At 39.8% G+C, this 19329-nt stretch overlaps 1 protein-coding gene across 5 annotated transcripts in view; it reads left to right on the forward strand.

Moving 5' to 3' along the window:
- LOC146466586 (uncharacterized) overlaps nucleotides 1–18779 on the forward strand; it is a 31134-nt gene extending 12355 nt beyond the window's left edge. For all 5 annotated transcript variants that reach the window (XM_085127158.1, XM_085127161.1, XM_085127160.1 and 2 more), the window contains exons 2-4: nucleotides 8005–9166; nucleotides 9652–9703; nucleotides 11184–18779. In XM_085127158.1, the coding sequence (XP_084983284.1) occupies nucleotides 8027–9166; nucleotides 9652–9703; nucleotides 11184–13879 (3888 nt within the window). In that variant the 5' untranslated portion in view covers nucleotides 8005–8026 and the 3' untranslated portion in view covers nucleotides 13880–18779. The remainder of the gene's footprint in view (nucleotides 1–8004; nucleotides 9167–9651; nucleotides 9704–11183) is intronic.
- The last annotated feature ends 550 nt before the right edge of the window (nucleotides 18780–19329 follow it).

Genomic DNA, 19329 nt, shown 5'->3' on the forward strand with positions numbered 1-19329 from the left:
TAATCTATGCACAGCTATTGTTAAGTTTCGGGACATTGTCATCGTCTGCACCCTTTCTTAGCATTTGTAGAAGCTCGAAAGAACTTCATCTCCTGATTTTTGACGCGACCTCAGTTGATTTTCTCAAAACTTCTGAAAATTTTTATATTAATAAGAATTCTTAGATAGCAATCCCTGGGCAGCCAACCATTGTGTTTTAAATTTTACGCACTCGCTTGTGACAAAAGTTGGCGGCCTTCTTTCAACGAAGTCAATAATTAGTCGAGTTTTCCGGTTTTTTGTTTACAGACATTCTCTCTCATGAAAGCTCTATTTACTAAAACCATATTCCCCAAATTAAAGAAAATCGATAACGTTATTTTAGTAGTATTAGCAGCAGCAGCAGCAGCAGCAGCGGTAGCAGTAGAAGTAGCTGTAGTGGCGTTGTCAAACCTATACTTCCGGGAACTTTGGTTTACACACAGACTTACTTGCGGGGCGGTTGGAATAGTGGTGACATTTTCGGGTCCCCACAAAAATAAAACAGTCTTTAACCTGGTAAAAATAAAAAAATGTTATTACTTCTAATACACGCAATTTAAAGCAACACTTTTGCAAGTACCAACAACGAATAGATCGAGTTTCAAGCACTGCTGCATGTAAACAATAATATTAATACTTTTCCTTAGTGTACACAAGTAGTCACCAGATGTTGATTCCAGTCACACTGTTTTCTGGGCCGGGACTAACACAAAGGTTGATTTTGCCCAAATCGTTTTGTGGGGGAATTTAAACGGGAATTTATCACCTGGGATTAACTGATTTCTCCTGGGAAGAACAAACTATAATCGGTTTTTTTTAGCGATTTCTCCAAAATATTGAAAAAAATGTTGCAATCGATGTCTATTCTGGCCACAGCCAAAGATAATGAAAACTAGTTTCTTTTTCTTTTTGTTTGCTTTTTTTTTTTTTGAAGAAAGGATTTTTGTTAGCTTTACGCAACACTAATAATACAATACTAAGCACTAAATTAACACTTATTGCGATAATTACAGTACTGACTGTACTTACAATATATGCTTACTATACTACGGTACTGTAACAAATACACTAATTACAATACTAACAGTATATCTTTACTACTTACTTTTTTTTCACAATTTTATCAGAGTTTCGGTATACTAGGAGGGTTATTGTTAACACAACTGAAGCATCATGTTAACGTTTCCAATGATACAATATGTGTTTTTTTTACCGTCCAAAAGTACTCAAAACCCTCCGTAGAAAAATGGTTGCTATCTAACCATCTCTTCCTGTTTTGTATCATGGCTTTAGGTTTCTTTTTGAACACGTGGTAAGTTGGTAAGGTCACGCTTTATCAACTTCCATGAATTTCAACTTTAAAAGCTTTACGAGTATGTGATGCATCACTCCCAACTTAAGCTCGTGTCCAAGTTGTAGTAGTAGTAGTAGTAGTAGTAGTAGTAGTAGCAGCAGCAGCAGCAGCAGCAGCAGCAGTAGTAGTAGTAGTAGTAGTAGTAGTAGTAGCAGCAGCAGCAGCAGCAGTAGTAGTAGTAGTAGCAGTAGTAGCAGCAGCAGCAGCAGCAGCAGCAGTAGTAGTAGTTAGTAGTAGTAGCAGCAGCAGCAGCAGTAGTAGTAGCAGTACCTGCCTGCCTGCTTAGGGCGCACCAGGCTACTTTAGGAGACTGTAAATGGAACACCATTATTCTCAAAGATGCTTTTAACCAAGCAAGAGACAGAATTAGTTTTCCTTCCACCCAAGCCAATTTCGAGTTTCAAAAGAGCAGGAAATGCTTGATTCTGGTCAGTTGCAGTTAGTTGCTTTAACTAAATATTCGGGAGTGGCACTTAGTTCCAGAGAATGAAATGATGTTTTCAAAGGTTAAAAGTCCTTTAACTTATTTATGTCCAGAAAGCTCGACGGGGGATGTTTTTGCCTGAACGCAAAACCTTTTCTCGATAACATAAAACCAAACAAGAGAAAAGCATGACCTTTACAACAAGCACAGAAATTAAATGGCATAAAAATAGGCTATCTACAGGACAGATTGAAGTAGCTTTTGCCAGTTTCCAGCACTTCAAGCTTGACGAATCAATGCTAACACTGTTTATCAGCTGATACAACAATAATGGTATCAAACAAATGCCTAAACATTGGTAAGGCAGGTTATGACCATTTCTTTTACTTAAGAGGTTGTATTTGACAGGTTATATCTTTGCTATGGTAGCCTTAAAATAAGCCTCAGGTGATTAGAACTCAAAAACGAGTTCCGTGCCTCTAATTGTTTACTTAATTGACGAGTGACTCTCAACCCTTCTCTGCAAATTTTTCTTAGGGACCGTTCATTTTTTATGAGCATGGGGGGGCTGGTGGGATTTAGGGGGGGGCCACGAGAAAAAAAATGGCACTAAAGGGGGGGGCTACCAAAAAAAATTGAGTGAAAGAGGGGGGGGTCACCAGAAATAATTGGCTAGTAGGGGAAATTGAAAGTGGCTCAACACAAAAACAGATGAAGAAATTGAATATTATTTCAATTTTATTTAATACGATTTTCCTAACCACTTTTAATTTGTTTTACATACTGAGGTCGAAATCTGCATTTCATATTAACAACAACTGAGGAAATGAAGCATATCTGTTGGAAAAGCAATAATGAATATAAACTGAAGTAGACACCTATGTTTGTACAAGTTCAAATTAATATAAAAACGTAACAGTCTCACTATTGAATCATCCTTGGGGGAGTAGTTTTCTATTAAGTGGTTGTACTCAGAACTATATCAATAGATTTGTTCTGTTTAATAGTACTCACTTTTATAAAGACTGTTGATTAGTAAATTATTTGAGCCCAGGAGTATCAGTAGACTCAGTAGTATGCCTAGTGTGAACATCCAGATTAGTTTTTAGTAATAGAACTGTTGTTGGTGACTTCAGTTGACGGTAAATCTGAGCCGTAGGCCATCTTCAGAAAAGCTTGTAACTCTCATTTTTAATAGCAGTACTTTAATATCCAGGCGTGTAGGAGGGGGGGTTCGAACGAACCCCCTTTGAAGATCAATAATGGCAGAAGAAAAAGCACAATGAGGAGGTTGAACAACTACATGAGGTGTACCATGCGAGAGAGTAGAATGTCCGCCCTGGTTCTAATGTATATCAAATATGATATGCCGGTCAATCTTGACGAGATAGTCAATTTGTTTGAAGGCCTACACCCGAGAATGGTGCAGTTTACCAGCTTGGTGTATGACTATCAGCAGATCGAATAGCTATCAGAACTCGACAGGGCGCGGAATGTACATTGAACTTTCTTGTTTAAGTTGAGACAATTATGCCGCAGAAATGATGTATATAGCTTAAAAAGCTGCTGTAAAACAAATTTGTGATTTGCCTAAAATGGGTCTCAAAATGCAGGAAATGAGGTTTCTGGAAACCTAGATTTTCAAAAATTTCCGGGGGAGCATGCCCCCGGACCCCCCTAGTAAGAGCGCCTCCGGCGCTCAACAAACACCCCTATTTAACCCTTACCTACGCGCCTGATATCTGTGTGTCCCCTGTTTTTTTTCTGTTTAATATGACTCGTAATCGTTGATTTGTATGCTTCAATCTGTATTTTGTTAGTCAGATCTGTACGTGTATTGTTTCTACTCGAAGGGGAGTAATTACTCGTTAAACATTTGCTTGATTATTTTTATAGTTCCTCTAAGAATCTAAATGGAAATTTAGGGTTTGCCGTTGCCGTAAACGTGTTGCTATCTATAAAACGTTTTTTTTTTTTTTAACAAGAGAAATCTTTACCTAAGCAGAGAACGGTAACTTTTTAATAGTACTGTAAAGAAAACACAGTTATTATAATGTAACAATTACGTTTATCTTTGATATTAACAGTACATAAGCATTTTGCTAAAGTTAGGAGTATGATTTGTTTCTGGTTGGGCGGGAGGGGGGGGGGGGGTCATCAGAAAAAAAGTTTCTGCTTGGGGGGGGGGCCATGTAGAAAAAAATTGCATGCTAGGGGGGGGTCATACAGTTTCGTAGTAGCAATTAACCAAATCCCACCAGCCCCCCCCATGCTCATAAAAAATGAACGGTCCCTTAGGTCTGTAAAAAGCTTTGGCTTATCATATAATGATCATAAATAGATACTGAAACCCCAATGAAGGTCACTGAGCTCGTTTTTGGTTATAATTATCTAAAGCTCAAATTGGGAATGTTTGTAACAGGTTATATGGTCGTTATGGTAACCTATTAAGTAAAAGATGACAATAACATGTTAACCAATGTTTAGACATTTGTTTGGTTGCATTATTGATAAAGAGTGGTGGTAGTGATCCATCAAATTATAAGTGTTGGGAAGTGCTGGAAAATGTTGTGAGCCACCTTAAACCTCGCATTCAAGAGAAGTGCAAATTTACATCCCCTTTGTTATTAGATATTATTTGGAAGAAGTTCATCGGCTGTTTTTCCATTCTTCTTAGTTTACGCTGATGCATGATTGTTTTAGAAAAATTTCGAACCTTGTGTTGATTTCCTGGTATCTTTTCCAGAGCATGCCGAGCAATTAATTGAAGCTCACACACTCCTATTTGAATCCTTTCAGCATGCTTGTGAGTGACATAGATATGAAATATTGCACATTTCCTGATTGGAAAATTATCCATGCACATCGCAGAATATTGTGGTATTTTTTGGAAAAACGTCCATTGTGCAATTGTAGTCTTTTGTTGAATCTATATTAGGCAACCATACATGGAATCAGACAAAGAGCATGGTGCTTAAGCCACATCAGGTTACTAAGGATACATTGTAAAACGGCGTAGTTTTTGGGAAGAGGGGGCGAAAGAACGGCTGTTCATAGAACGCATACTCCAAAATAAGGTTGGACACCTTATGATGTTTACAAACGAAAATATTATTTCATATTTGACATTAAAAAAGGTTTAAATCAAAATATAATAGTGTATGCCTCGAACCAGGGACATTTGATTCATATCTCCTATCCAAAGAGTTAGCTATGACAATAAATGACAGCTAACTGTCAAATCAGTGCTTAGGCCTATAGAGTGTTGTTCAGTGCTCAAGCCCCAAAAGGAACGTTCCCTACCTGAATGGAACTCTATTCTCTCTGTTCTCGTCTTCCTCAGGACTATGAGGATTAAGAATACTACCTTTTGTTAACACCAGCATTGTTTCGGAGTATCCATTCTAGGAACAAATTTGTTTTCCAAAACTGCAGAAATGTAATGTCATTTTATAGAAACTATTTAATAACGTGTTCTAGTTTGTCCAAAACCATCTGTAAAAACAGAAAAAGTTGCCGCTTACAGTCTGTTAGGTCTCTCAAAAAAAGTACAAATGAATATTGGCGCTAGCCCTAAGGACACAAATAATGGATCACAGAATTATCTCTGCAGTGTCTGTTAAAGTGCTAAAAAAGATGTTTACTTTGCTTTGTTTTGACGAAGCTCTAGTACAAGTAGAACTGATATAGAGTTTTATATCTGAATCAAAGATGTTAAGCTCAGCTGATTCAAGACTGGGCTGGAAGGCCTGAAGCCGCGTGGATTGTTTTGATTTGATGACATGCCAAAGCTGATGTGTGTAGGCGTTTTGTCGCTTCGCTTTGTATCTTTGTGCTAATTTGTTTCTTTTATAGCAGTATTGTGGTTTTATTTAATCTCTGTGAGCAACCATCCGTGGAACAGTCACTGAGATGTAACGGGATATTGTGACTTCAGCGTTTGGCGTGCACTAGATACAAATGGGATTTCATAAACTTAGATGGTCGCTGAAAAGGCTATGGTCCTAAAAAGAGTGGCCACTCAAAAAGATTTAATTTTATCCGAGTTTGCATAATTTAAAGCAGCTTTCGCAAGAAACGATCGTGAATTATATGTTTGATTAAAAGGTCGCCAAGAAACTTTATAAGAGCGTCACCGTGAAATGCGTGGCTCATGATGATATGGCCAAGGAAAACTGCACAGTGATGGGTGCAAATTGTCGATACGGAAACTAAGACTCATCAAAAGTGTAAAAAGTGAGAATATTATCAGTTTCAATTATCCCTGTTGTGTTGTTGTAGTGTTCGCTTGTTACCGTCTCAGTGCATCAGTTCGCTTATGGGGTTTCCTATCAGCGTGTTTAGCTTTCGTTCTGTTATGTTAAGAGCCCCACCAATTCTAAAATCGCCTTTCATTTTTGTTTTCGGTTGTTGTTTTTATTTTTTGCGTTTAGTTATTACATTGCAGTTTGTATTTCCCAGCATTCAAAAATCATTCCTTATTTTCATTTCAAGTGTATTTATTTAAACTTTTCAATAGTATTTGATACCATTTTTTCACCTTCCTTGCAGTCCGCTGTTTTCTCGTGTGACTGTCGAGATCGCCGCTGTCGCCATCTTCGTTTGCTAGTTTGGCGCTATCCTCCCCTCCCCCCCCCGGTTGCGCACGCTTTCACATGCCAAAATGGCGGCAGTTTGATCGAAACACACGATCTCGATAATGTATGAAATTTATAACTTTGAACTCTATATGCTTGAACTGTAGATAAAAGAAATAATTACTGAGATACCATTGCTAGTAATGTATGCGTCTCTGTCATGATAAACATCAGAACTAAGTGTCAGACGAATTATGCGTCTGTTTTAACGAAACAAACGGCGTTTCACGTGGTTGTGGTCGCACAAGAGAGCTAAATCGTGACTAAGTCTAGTCCATCACCCTTTGTTAGCCTCCCTCGCAGTCGTTCTTTGTTTCGTCACGCAATGCTCCTTGGGTAGGAGCGTTGCGTGACGAGACAAAGAATTGCTACGAGGAAGACTAGCTTTTAGCTTTTATGCGTTCTAAGAACAACCACTGGTTTGAGTCGCGCTTTTGCAAATTGTTGATGAGATAAGCAAACTATTCAGCAGGTGCTGTGTCAAAGCTGTCATTATATAACACAAAGTGCGCCGACAGTTGAGAGGTTGCGCAATCAATGCGATGGATTTTGAACTGAACGGATATCCTCTGGAAAAATAACTCGTGTCGTCTTAAAAAACAACAGCAGTATTTTGGAAAGCTTACAACACTTGCCTCGTGTCTTCTATTTACCGCTTTACTACTAAAAACAAAATTAATAAAATTCGTGGTTGTGAACCACCGTTGTGAAAAGGGGAACTATTTGATCAATACTTGTTCTAACTTGAACTGGACATCAATGTTTTTAAATGTAATTGCTTATCTCCGATTTGGCTGAGAATTTAAGAAAAGGAGCCCTTCACGAGGCGTATGGGGAAACAAAAAGTAAATGCAAAATACCAACTGTCGATGGCCGTGATATGCGCTTGGAAACGATTGGCTCACCGAACAAGCTTAAGATAAAGCTCGAAATAAAACCTTCTTTTTCAAACGCATTAAATCGAGCTGCAGATCTTTGATGTCTGCCGCTTTTGGAGTCAATTTATTTAATACACCGCCGTCTACCGAGGTCTCGAAATGGGCATTTTTTGGGGTCGCGCGCGAAATTAAGTTGAAGCGTGACTAACGTTTAGCACGTGTTAATCGTGATTTGACTCTGTAGTGCGACCACCGCTGACAATGATCAATCTCAGCAGATGATGCGTCACAATAAACGCAAGGCACGTTTTAAACAGCCAGATTAAGCAGGTAATTCGTAGCCTCGTGCGTGACCAAGCTGTTATTTCACTGTATCTCGCTCGCGATTAGAAAAACATCTGAAGCTGTTTGTCTTTGAACCGGTTTCGTGTTAAAAGAAATTAAGCTCAAAGCACAAAAAGACAGTGCCTTTAGTGAAGTTAAAAAAGAACCTACCCGTGCGCCTGTTGCTGTTGTCACCAGCCTTCCTCTTACTGACACCATTTTGTAATTCTTTTAGTGACAGTTTTATACATCTCTGTATTTATCTTCAGTCGACGTTTATCAGTAAATGCATCGGAGATGAAACAAGCGTCATTCAAGATAAGAAAAAAGGCCAATTAGTTTACTTATTCATGCTATTTTTCACAGAGAATGCAATGCCAAGATCCACATGATCCGCGAAAGAGCAATGAACTGGACAACTTCTGAAAATGGTGTTTCACGTATTCCACTCTATGGCCAGAGACACAACAGAACCATGCGAAATAACCAGTCAAGTCAAGACGAGCCAAAAGGTAGCAGCTTGTCCGATCCATCGAACCATTTGCCCGTAAATGACATGTCTGTATCTAAACACAAAATTCGGGAGGTGGACGTATTTCATAGTAGAGAAGTCTTTTTGAAAATGTTAAAGCCTCCCGCACCACAAATGTCTAGAAGTGGTTGTTCCCTGCCATATCGAGAAAAAGCGAAGACACGTTTCAAGTCAGAAGTGAGTGAGTCACACTGTTCAAGATGCTTGGAATTTCGACCTCCTCATAACCAGCTTGTCGTCAGCAGTGGGGCAAATGGAGGCTGGAATTCCAAGACATTAAATGTAAATTGCGATTCTTCAGAAATGAGGGATGGACAACAGATTATTTCTTACAAAGAAACTAGTGAAAAACAATTGCATCGAGAGCCACGAACTGTCATGAACCGGCCAGGTAACGAAGACGACCCTCCAAGAACGGGTAAAACAAGCGTATTATTCCCCCCACCCGTGCACTGTCGATCATGTGAACTTAGGGGGCAGTCATTTTATCCCGAAGAATTAAATTTACGCACAGGCCGCTGCCAACAAGTTCTTGCAGAGCACCAACAGCATTCAAACGGAATCCACTGTTTTCGGGAAGACACTTTCCCAAATGACGCCGACTCCTCTCCGTCAAACAAGGAGAAGCCAGTCGAAGACAGCAGAGTAGCAACTCTGAACAACGAATCACCAAGGAATGACACCGACAAGTTCAGACACGTGTGCCCATCCAAATGGCGTTACTATGGATACAGCTCCCGGTTCTATCGGCCTCCACCCTTAAGCCGCAACTTAGCACTTGATCATCCAGGCATGGTCACAGAAAGCAATGACGAACACCTACGACCAGTGAGAAGTGTTAACGATGTGGTCATCCACCTGGGCGCGCGATCTCCACTGGCCTCTTCCTCCGTCACACAAGACAAAACGAGTGAAACGTCCCGTCCCGTCCCGGAGAGATATCTTTATCCCATGTCTCTTCCCTCAGACGAATCGTTACAAGGTCAATGTCACGAGGTAAGTGAAAAACAATGAATTCAGAAAATTAGGTTTCATTGTCACTTTAAGATCCCACCGTGAGCCGGTGTATACAGGGCTCAGGAACATGATTGACGTTTAACAACAAAATAGTTTCTGGTCCCTTCTCACCCAACCCAAATGACATCCTTGGTGTGTTTAATCGCATATTCCCTATGTCAAGAGAACCTTGATTTATTTGATTTTAAGTTTCCATTGTAGAATCAAATTAATGGCACATTTTGCATCAAGAGACGTTAATAGATTTCCACCTTCATCAAATATGTCTACACCATGCAGTAATAATTCACCTTAAACTCGATTGTTTAGTAACAGCATTGTCTTCCGTATATACCATGAAAAAGACAAGTCAAAGAAAAATGTAAAATACGCAAGTAAATGCAAAATGTATTAATATTGTGGATCTCACAACTTTCAAGATTTTTTTTCAACAAATCATTAAAGTTTTTCTTTTCTCTTCGAAGGAAAGGAACTTGGGTTGTGGAAAAGCTGCTGGAGGAAATGATGTTCACCCTCGTAAGTTAATCGCTACGTTCCATGCTAATTGTACTGATTACAGAGTAAAGCCTTATGTCACACAACTCATCATTTTGCTGATCAACAAATGTTGCGACTGCTGATTAGCAGAGTTGAAGTAGTCCACTCTCCTCAACAAAATAGATCCGAAGAATAGATCCGGGAAAAATCCGGAACAAAATAGATCAGCCTTTCCCTAATTGTTAAGACCACCGAAGAGGCAGGAGAGAATGTCTAGAGACCAAGGCCGTAGCTACAATTATCATTAGACAAGACGAGGCACTTGTCTGGTCTAAGTTTTATCCCGAAATTATTTGTCGTCATATTTGAGCGGTTCCCTTTTACAAAGTGACCATTTAAAACAGGTCAAGACAAAAAAAAAAAAAACAAAAAACAAAAAAACAGCTCTTCGGGACTTAGCAAAGGATGACCGCGACCGCTAATAGAGATGACCGTTTAATAGAAGTCAAAATTACATTAATTGAGAGAAGTAATTTTCGGGCCTTTGACAACTATCAAGCGGTCATGGGTTCCACTGTACGTTGTAGATGTTTTCTAGGGTCTTCCAAATCAGCTCTTTCTTTTGTTCACCCAGCAAAAACTGAAATCCTACTATTCAGCATTTTTTCTTTATTATAACCGTCGTACCAAGAAGGACTGAGGTAAAACAAAAGTTCATTCGATCTTATAACGTCATAACAGGCATACAATCGATTTGCATTTGTTTGGTGCTCGGCCAAGAACTATACATCTCTTATCTTAGGAAAGTGGTCAAAACTACTATACTCGAACAGGACCCACCAAACTCCAAAATAGATGGTGGTCTCTGCCTGCACCCCCCTTCCTGTTGGAAATACATGTACACTCTAAGCGAAATGTCCTCGATGGATTTAGAGACTGTTTAGAGACTATTTTCACATTCATAAACTGTTTAGTTTTCCAGAAGTTTCCAGAAACTATTTTCAGCCAACTGTGATGTTCGTAAGGCGCGAAATTACCGGTTAAACCAGTTTTTTGGCAGGTTGCGTTTCTAGAAAGTTCTGCCACATTATATAAGCCAATGCATATTGTTCACTTTCTCTCTGCCTTTGAATAAAAGTTACGTGTACCGAGTGCTGGATTCGTTCCGGTTTGTTTTCTGACCGTTGACGCGTGGGTGAGCGAAACTTTTCAACACTTCCTCAACCTAAAAGGATGGTGTCTTTATTACACAGCCACCCCTCTATCCAGCACCAAAAAATGACAGTGAGATTCAAACCTCAGTTTTCTTGTTTATCTAGCAATGCTGACTCTTGCTTGCTGAATATTTCTGTGTCAACTCAAATTTTAAAGCCAATAAAATTTTGTCGGTAATGTTCACGAGATAGGGGTTGTCTCTGATACCCCCCCCCCCCCCCCCTTACTCCTAAACTAAACTAAAATCAATGGTTGGGAACTCAATGAAATTAGTGATTGGTTTTCTGTTTTTTCTATTCTGCAGATTGCCACAGTGAGATTTCACAGACAACTGGGCAACAAATGGGCGAATGTACTCCGGTAATAGTACAATGTTACAGTCTATCTGAACCGACACTGAGCACCGACTCTCACATCAACAAGAGACACAAAACCGGCCCCAGCCATACCCTCATTAGAGGAACTCCATGGTTTCCAGAGAGGCATTCCAACTGTTTAAGTCGGCAACCTTCTCCAAGAAGCCACCGATCAGCCAGTGGTATGCAAGATGGACAGGATGGCCCGCTGTATTATTCATCTATTCCTCGTCCGAGAAAAGATACAAACGCATACAACTACAGTTTGAATGCACAACCACAAACTGTGATTAACGATGCATCACATGTTGATGTTGACGACAATGAAAAACAGAACTATACTACCTCGATGCTTCCGCCAAGCCATGTCCACAAAAAGTATATGTCCCCATTAAATGGTCGTGGTGTGAATTTCCCGCCCGGCTCGCGTACGAATAGATACGAAACAAACGCTACTCAGGCAAGTCCTTTTTCTTCTAATAAGGAATCTCCTGAACCAATGAATACCTCAGTGACTTTTTCACAACCAAGAATTACTCACATCCCTAATGGCTTCCAAAGGAGGCATTCTTCGGTGGATGGGCACGGTCATTTGGAGTCTGCTCCAATGATCTCGTGCAACTTGCCTAATAGACAAGTTCCATGTGCTAGGAGGCCAACCGTAAAAATTCACGATTATTACGAGGAGCGAAGCATTTTAGTCGGAAAAGTTTACCAAAATATTCCTTTTTCAGTAGCGGTTGCTGAATCTGAACAGAACTCAAACATTTCATATCCCGGTGAAAGACAACAGTACCGCGAAGATCATCGACACGAGCGTTTGGCAAGCACTGAAGTATACGAAAGACAAGCTTGCGAAGATGGCCCTTTCCAAATCAAAGTTCATCAACAGGACATCGTTGTTGGAAGTAAAAAACGAAAAAGCCGACAACCTCGTCCCCAAAGAGTAAAATCTGACGATGTTTCTCAGTTTGCAAGGAGTGAAGATAATCAAAAAGTTCAACATCAAAATGATTGCCCGGACGAGCCCTTCAACGATCGATACCATGGCCAAACGATTCCATCCAACCTTCAGGATACTCCAGTGCCTAAAGAAGCATGCCGTGAGATAGAGGAAGACATGGAGGCTCCGAATGAGAAGAACGAGATGCGATCTCGTGAAGGTGTTCAGGCCACAGCCCCTGTTAACGTCTTCGATAACACTCCATCCATGTCACGAATTTTCAGAAGAGAAAATCCTTCGGTCAACCTCCCACCAGGGCATTACTCGTCTGAAGGTAGAAGGACAAGTGAACGGTGTGACCACTTCTATGCAAGAGGCCCACTTCGTGATGGGCCATGGTGTGAAAGTAATGGCAGCAGCCACCATCCCACGAATCACATTTCACTTGAATACCAAATGAATTCACCTCGCCAATCTAAAACAGCAGAAAAGATAACTGAAAACTCACATGGAAATATGGGCAAGCATCCAAACAACAAACACCCGGAGCGGAATGCAGCCCCACAGCACTGGCATGTTCCTGCTTGGATGATAACTCGTGAAAAGCATCTTAAGGCTTTAGAGAAAGGTGGGCCCGGTTATGACATTGAAAATGGAAGGTGCTCTCCTGGTACGCCTGTGACCATCTCAGGTCCTTCACAACACCATAAGCCTGAGGAAAGCAGTAGAACTTCCCCCCATGAAATGAACTCTGAGTCCTTTTGGAACGGTTCTGCAGAGCGCCAGGAAGATAATTTGCCCTACCATACAGTGGAAGCGAAAGATACACCTTCCAGCAGGAATTTTAACTCGCCTCCATCATCATTGCCTTGTGCCAATGGAAATGTCTCCAGCACCACTGTCGATGACTGTGATGAATTAAACGAGACGCATAGACCACTTTATTCTGACCAAGCCTATGCCTCTACAAACGACATCCAATACAGTCCGACTAAACAACAAAATGTGACTTTTTCAGAAAACCACAACCATTTTCTCCAGACGCAGGAAGTGTTTGGTAATTATATGGATCCAACTGTGAAGGAACGAAAATTTCTGTGCCGATACTGCGGCAAGAAATTCGCACACTTCTCTACGCTTCAAAATCACCTCCGGACTCACACAGGTGATAAGCCGTTCCAGTGCAAGTTTTGCAATCGAAAATTTGCTCAATCAGGTGTGCTGAAGGCACATCTACGCACCCACACAGGTGATAAACCGTTTGTTTGTATGTACTGTCGGAAAACCTTTGCTCAAAGCACGACTCTAACGAATCATCTTAGAACTCACACGGGACAAAAACCGTACGTATGCAATTTTTGCGGCAAATCCTTCTCCCAGCCCTCTACGCTCCGAAAGCACGACCTTTCTCACACTAAAGAACGACCGTACCCATGCAAGTTCTGTGGAAAAGCATTTGCACAGCAGTCGACGCTAACCAATCATTTGCGCTCTCACACTGGTCAAAGGCCCTATAAGTGTCACTTTTGCGAGAAGAGCTTTGCACAGCTGAGTACTCTGGACAGACATCTGCGGCTGCATTCTACCGTAAGTCTCAAGCCTCACCAGTGCCAATATTGCGCTAAGAGCTTTAGTTACTACTCAAATCTTGTATCTCATATGCAGGTGCATCAGAAGGAACAGAACCTAGTTTCACAATAGTTGCGCTCACTAGACGTCTCACCTACACTTAAAGTTAAATCGTCCAAATGTTGAACCAACACAATCTTGTAATGAATACTGCATATAATTGGCCCAAAACCCAAGAAAAACAATGATTCGAGCGTCAAGCGGCTGCATTTGATACTCTTGGGCTGGTTTTTTTTGTCTAGTATATCTGCACATTTACAGATTTGACAGTAAATCGCTTTGAGTGTAGGTGAACTCGCCCTACAAGGCGTTTAGATCTATTTATCCAATCTCTGTCTATTCAAACAATGTTGTTGAGTGACAAGATACTACAGACACTACCGTAATGCACTAGGGGCCCTTCACGCAAGATCATTACGGCCCGTGAATACACTCAGGGCAGCCATGGACAGCTGTTTAGCCCTCGTTAGGTCTCATCCGGATAGCATAGCCAAGTCAATGAAGAGGCATGCTTAGGCTTTAAAAACCCCTTCTCCACACGACATTTGTTATTGTCTAGTTTACAGTGTCTTGTCACTTAACATTATTCAGTGTATTGACCTATTTTGCCTATATACTAAGTTATATTTACCTATAATTGAGAAAAACGACATTTTCTACATTGATCTGCAGTTTGACGGATTTAGGGGAAAGGACCGGAAAGGCTTTCTGCCTCCCTTCACCAATCCCCCATCACCCTAGACGGTTACAGTGAAACAATTCAGTCAACCTCCTACAGACTTCTGAATATTCGACAGCTGAATTTTTCCGTTTGAACAAGAAAAGTTCATCCCTGGTAATTAAACAATCGACTCATGCCAAGGAAACAGAACCTGTCAAAAAAAAAAGTTAATTTTTTTCCTATTATGCAGTTTTTGCAAGTGTGCATACACAATTTATAGACACTAGCTAAAAGAGTCAGTAAAACTTTAAATATAATTTTTACGCATCGATTGGCGAGATGTATCTTATTATTAGCATTCGTCGAAAGAATGACTACCGTTTGGCCCTGTTAATAGGTTAAATCAGTTTAAACTTGAGATTTGAAAACGTCGTTTGATATGGAAGTGAAGCTGGCGGAACCTTCAGAACTAAAACTTACACACGACGCAGAGTATGGGACACGAACTCGGTGTACTCTCACCACTGGTCCATTAGGGCCATCCCAACTCCCAATACATTTATTAAATAAACTGAAATGTAGCTTTTAGGGTTTAGTGGGGAATTGCAATTTTTTAATAATAACATAAAACAAAATTAGCGTTTAGTAAGTTGCACAAGACCATGAAACAAAATTTTCTGTAGAGTATCAAATTGTACAGAATTTATTCTGGCTTTATCATGTCAAAACTTTTCAAATTTTTGAGATTGCCAAGGAAAATTTTCTCCCTGCTTAAGTTTGGATGACGAAATTGTAAATTTTGTGACATTTGGGAAATATTCTACAATAAGTAATGTCACAGATAGAGATTTTACACAGTTACCCAATTTTGTATTTGTCTTTGATATAAAAAACAATTACGTTTACAGCAATTAATTATATTTAATATTTTGTCAAGAACTTTGCAATATGCGGTTCAATACCTTATATACAGAAGAGAATGACGAAAGAGAAAAGTCATTTTAGAAATCACATAGCGTATTTGATTGCAAAATTACTCAGATGACTTCGCGTCTGTCAAAATATAACTCTGCGAGAAGTACGAATCAAAGAAGGATCTACTCATTATTATCACTGAAGAGTAACAGATTGTATTACTCTTTTGTAGGTTTTAGGTTATACAATTTACACGATGGCAATTTATTTTTAACATTTTGAGGTAACCAGAGCTTTTTTCGGAGGTAACCAGAGCTTTTTTCGGGAAATGCTCGTTAAAAATTTCCGAACAGTTTCCGATTGACTTGTTATTCGACATCGAGAGCGACCTCTTTCCAAAAGTCTCCGAAAGCAGACACAATTTGTGGTGGAAACATTTATAAACTTCAAAATGCGCTAAACCTGCATGGTGTTCCTTAGCGACCGCTAGGATTAAAATATTTTTTTCTTGTTTTGTGTACGCTTTCTCTGCCCTTAATGTACTGTTACGCGAAGCAGCGTTTTCTACAAATTGCAATGCAATGCTAACAAGAGCATCGATTGCATTGCAACTCGAAACGCAAATTTTCCTTATCAGACAAATGAGTTTCAGAGAAAGTGTTTCACGCTCAATTCTGTCCTCATCTTGTCTGCCAATGGCGCTCATTTCTTGATTGCAAGTTTCAGGAAAAATTTCTTTCTGCAACATCACTTTTATGTTTAGCTTGCGTTAATACTAGCGTCGCCAATGAAAGCAAACTTTTACTTCTGAGATAACTTCAAACAGTGGCTAAGTTCTCAGCCGGCAAGAGACTTTGTCCATCTCGGCTATCAGCGGGAAAGGATCAAAACAATTCTGATAATTTTCTTTTCTAAGCAATTTTGCTTCCAAAACAGCTTTTGCGAGCTGATGCAAACGGCAAAACACTTTTGGACGCAATTGTTTCCGCAACAATGCGGGTTTGTTTGTGGGGACTTGTCTGTACTACCATCTTAACATAAAGACGAGTTAAATGATTTGGGTCGAAACCTTCTGTGTCTCGATGCAAATCTTGTAAGCGGTTATTAATATTTCGGTTTTAAAAACGGATGAAAAAATTTCCGTGTACAGTAGATGGCACCAAAGACACGACAACAGCATTTTTTCGCTGAACCTAAAAGGTTTAGAGAATGATTATGTGACCCGAGTTGCAATAAGAGGGATTAAGGTGAAAAACGTCTTTTAGTGTTTTAAATGAGTTTAAACAGCCGTTTAAATGCGTGTAAACGCTTTTCAAAGACACAAAAACACTTTCAAAAGCAAAAATTGTAACCCCCAACAGAGCATGTTAACGCAATAAATTATGGGCAAGAAAAAAGAATTGTTGTTGGAAGGCTTCATATCGAAACATTGTTTATCATGGATTCCCCAGCTTCAGAATTATCATTAATTGAGGTGTAATTAATTGCAAAATGAAACACAGCCCATGGGTATTTCGTGTTAGAAAGTGTTAAAACGCCGTTTCCATGTGTTTAAACGTCTCTGTTAAAACACAGTAAAACACAGTTTTCTTGAGTCACCTTTATCCCCCTTATCGCAAACTGTGTCACATATTCGAAATCTTCGTGAATGAAGTAAAACTTCGCGTACAGCAGTCTCGCTGTAACATTGTTGGCTTACGCGACAAAACTGCAAGGTCTGAGAAAACATTTTACAAAATCTGATTTGTCCTGTGCGTATATGGAAGAAAATAGGGATAGGAATGCTTAAAAGGTATTTCTAAACGCATGCCTCGGACAAGCATGAAATGGATCCAAGAACCTTTCATACAATAGCCACCGTTCAGCCTTGCCGCGTAGAGTTAATAACAAATGTTTCATCGAGGTAGCTGTATTAAAATAAGTCTCGATTGGACTTTAAAATATCATTAGAATTTAATACATGTTTGCATATTTTAAAGAGTAATTATTTTAGAAATTAGACTTAAATAATTAAAAATTATTTCATTAGTTGTTTTGCCATTTCCCGAGCGAAGAGTTTTTAGTTTTAAAGCTGTTTGTATGTCAAGTAACAGAAATAAATCCAGGCATCGAACGGAGTGCGCATGCGTTGATTGTCTTGCGCGAGAATCTAATATACAATAATTGACAAATTCTCTTGGGAAGGTTACTCAACAAGGTAACAGAAAGTGGGGATCAATTGTTGGCCTCGGTACATTTGTTACTTACGTATGTTTAGGCCTTTATTTGTCGTCTCCCCTCCCCCCCCCCCCCCCCCCCCCTTCCTGTTCAATGTTGGATTCCCCACAATCCAGTATATGCATAAAGATTCACTTTTAAAGCTCAACATTGAAACAGGGGAGCCGGAAGAAAAGTCAAATAGAGGTAGAACTTTGGAATCTTCCTAAGATTATTTTCGACTATTGTAGGACTGTCTTTAATACAGGTTGTTGTACGGTTAAGAGCTAATATGACGTTTTCAATCATGCTTCTTTAGAGTTTTGCTTTCACCATTTTTATGTTTTATTTTAGGGAGTCTATTTTAGGGCCGTCTGTCGTAGTGTACCTCTGCATATTTTAAAAATTAAAATTGTATTCGGTTCGTTTTCTAGATATTGCTTCTGTGTAGCTTCAGTATAGCTCCACTTTATATTTATTTTTGTTTCATTGTGTAGAGGTACAACAAAGACGGTTGCCTAAACGAATAAGGACTATCGCCACAGTTTAATTTTAAAACAATATATTTTAGCTATGTCTATTGCATCATTATGGACGTGCATAAGCAAGACACCAAACATACTCTTCATACCTGACGAGTATGTCGAGCATCGTATGTCGTATGCATCTTTCCAAATCCTACTTTTTTACTTATCGCTTTTAGTTTGTGCACGTGTTTGCCTTATAACAGAATAGTATTCTTCCGCTGAAAAATTCTCAATCACTTGAGGAATTTAATTTTCAGAAAAGAATGGCTTCGTCGCAGTCGTCTCCTTTCTAAGAGTGCGAGAGGCTCGTGAAGTCGACTATAGAAGGAAAAAAAAAATGGTAGCGGGGAGGGGAGTAGCCTTCGCCGCAGACGGAATATAACCGCGGCCCGGGAGGGCAGAGGAAAGAAAAGATATTCTTCCTCTCCCCCCTTCTCTCCTCCTTTTTTTTTGTCCTTCTTTCTTTGCTTCTTGTGCTCGCTTACAAATCAAACGACCGCTAAAGAGGATAGCTTTCTGTTCATCCCAGTACCAAATGTCTGATGCACCCATTCCAGTGTCAGGCCAACCGACGTAATACCAGCTCTTTTCAGCAAATTTGATGCGACTGCCCTTAGGACAGGCCTGATTTTCTACTAACAGTCCATTCAAAATAAAACAAGTTTCCACTTGAGTCACGTGGTGTTGTTTGATGTCGCCTCCTTCTCTCGGGTTCTTTTGTTTAAATGTTTCTCGAACAATCGTCAGAATTCACCAACCTTTACCCATAATTAAATGAACACATGGTGCTGCAATTAATGTTGGAAGGGCCGCGACCGTGCACAATCTTTTGTATTAATGTTTACACTACAGTTGCGTAGTCTTCCACATCCAATCCAAGATGGCGTCATAATCACGTCGGCCGGCATGAAAGGGTTGTCGTATTTTAGTGCTTTTCTCTACAACGAACAGTCAAATTTTCCCATGGTTATGCTCTTTGTTTGTTCTAACCTAGGGCCATTTCCATTTAGCCAAAAAAATTTCGAGGCTTTTTCCATTCGTTCCAAACCTGCAATCTCGTTGGTAGATAAAATAATTACATGACGGTGCAATGTTGAATGATAGCGCAAACAGGACAAAAATATGGTAATGTAATTTTTGTAGAAACGCAGTGGCAATTTCCTTACCAACCGGTTGGAAACGGAAAAAGTTTGTTCCGGGAAATTTATGTTAGTCCGTGCAAC

This window comes from Pavona decussata, unplaced genomic scaffold (genome assembly GCF_977016875.1).
Source record: "Pavona decussata unplaced genomic scaffold, jaPavDecu1.1 SCAFFOLD_143, whole genome shotgun sequence".
Taxonomy (NCBI): Eukaryota; Metazoa; Cnidaria; class Anthozoa; order Scleractinia; family Agariciidae; genus Pavona; species Pavona decussata.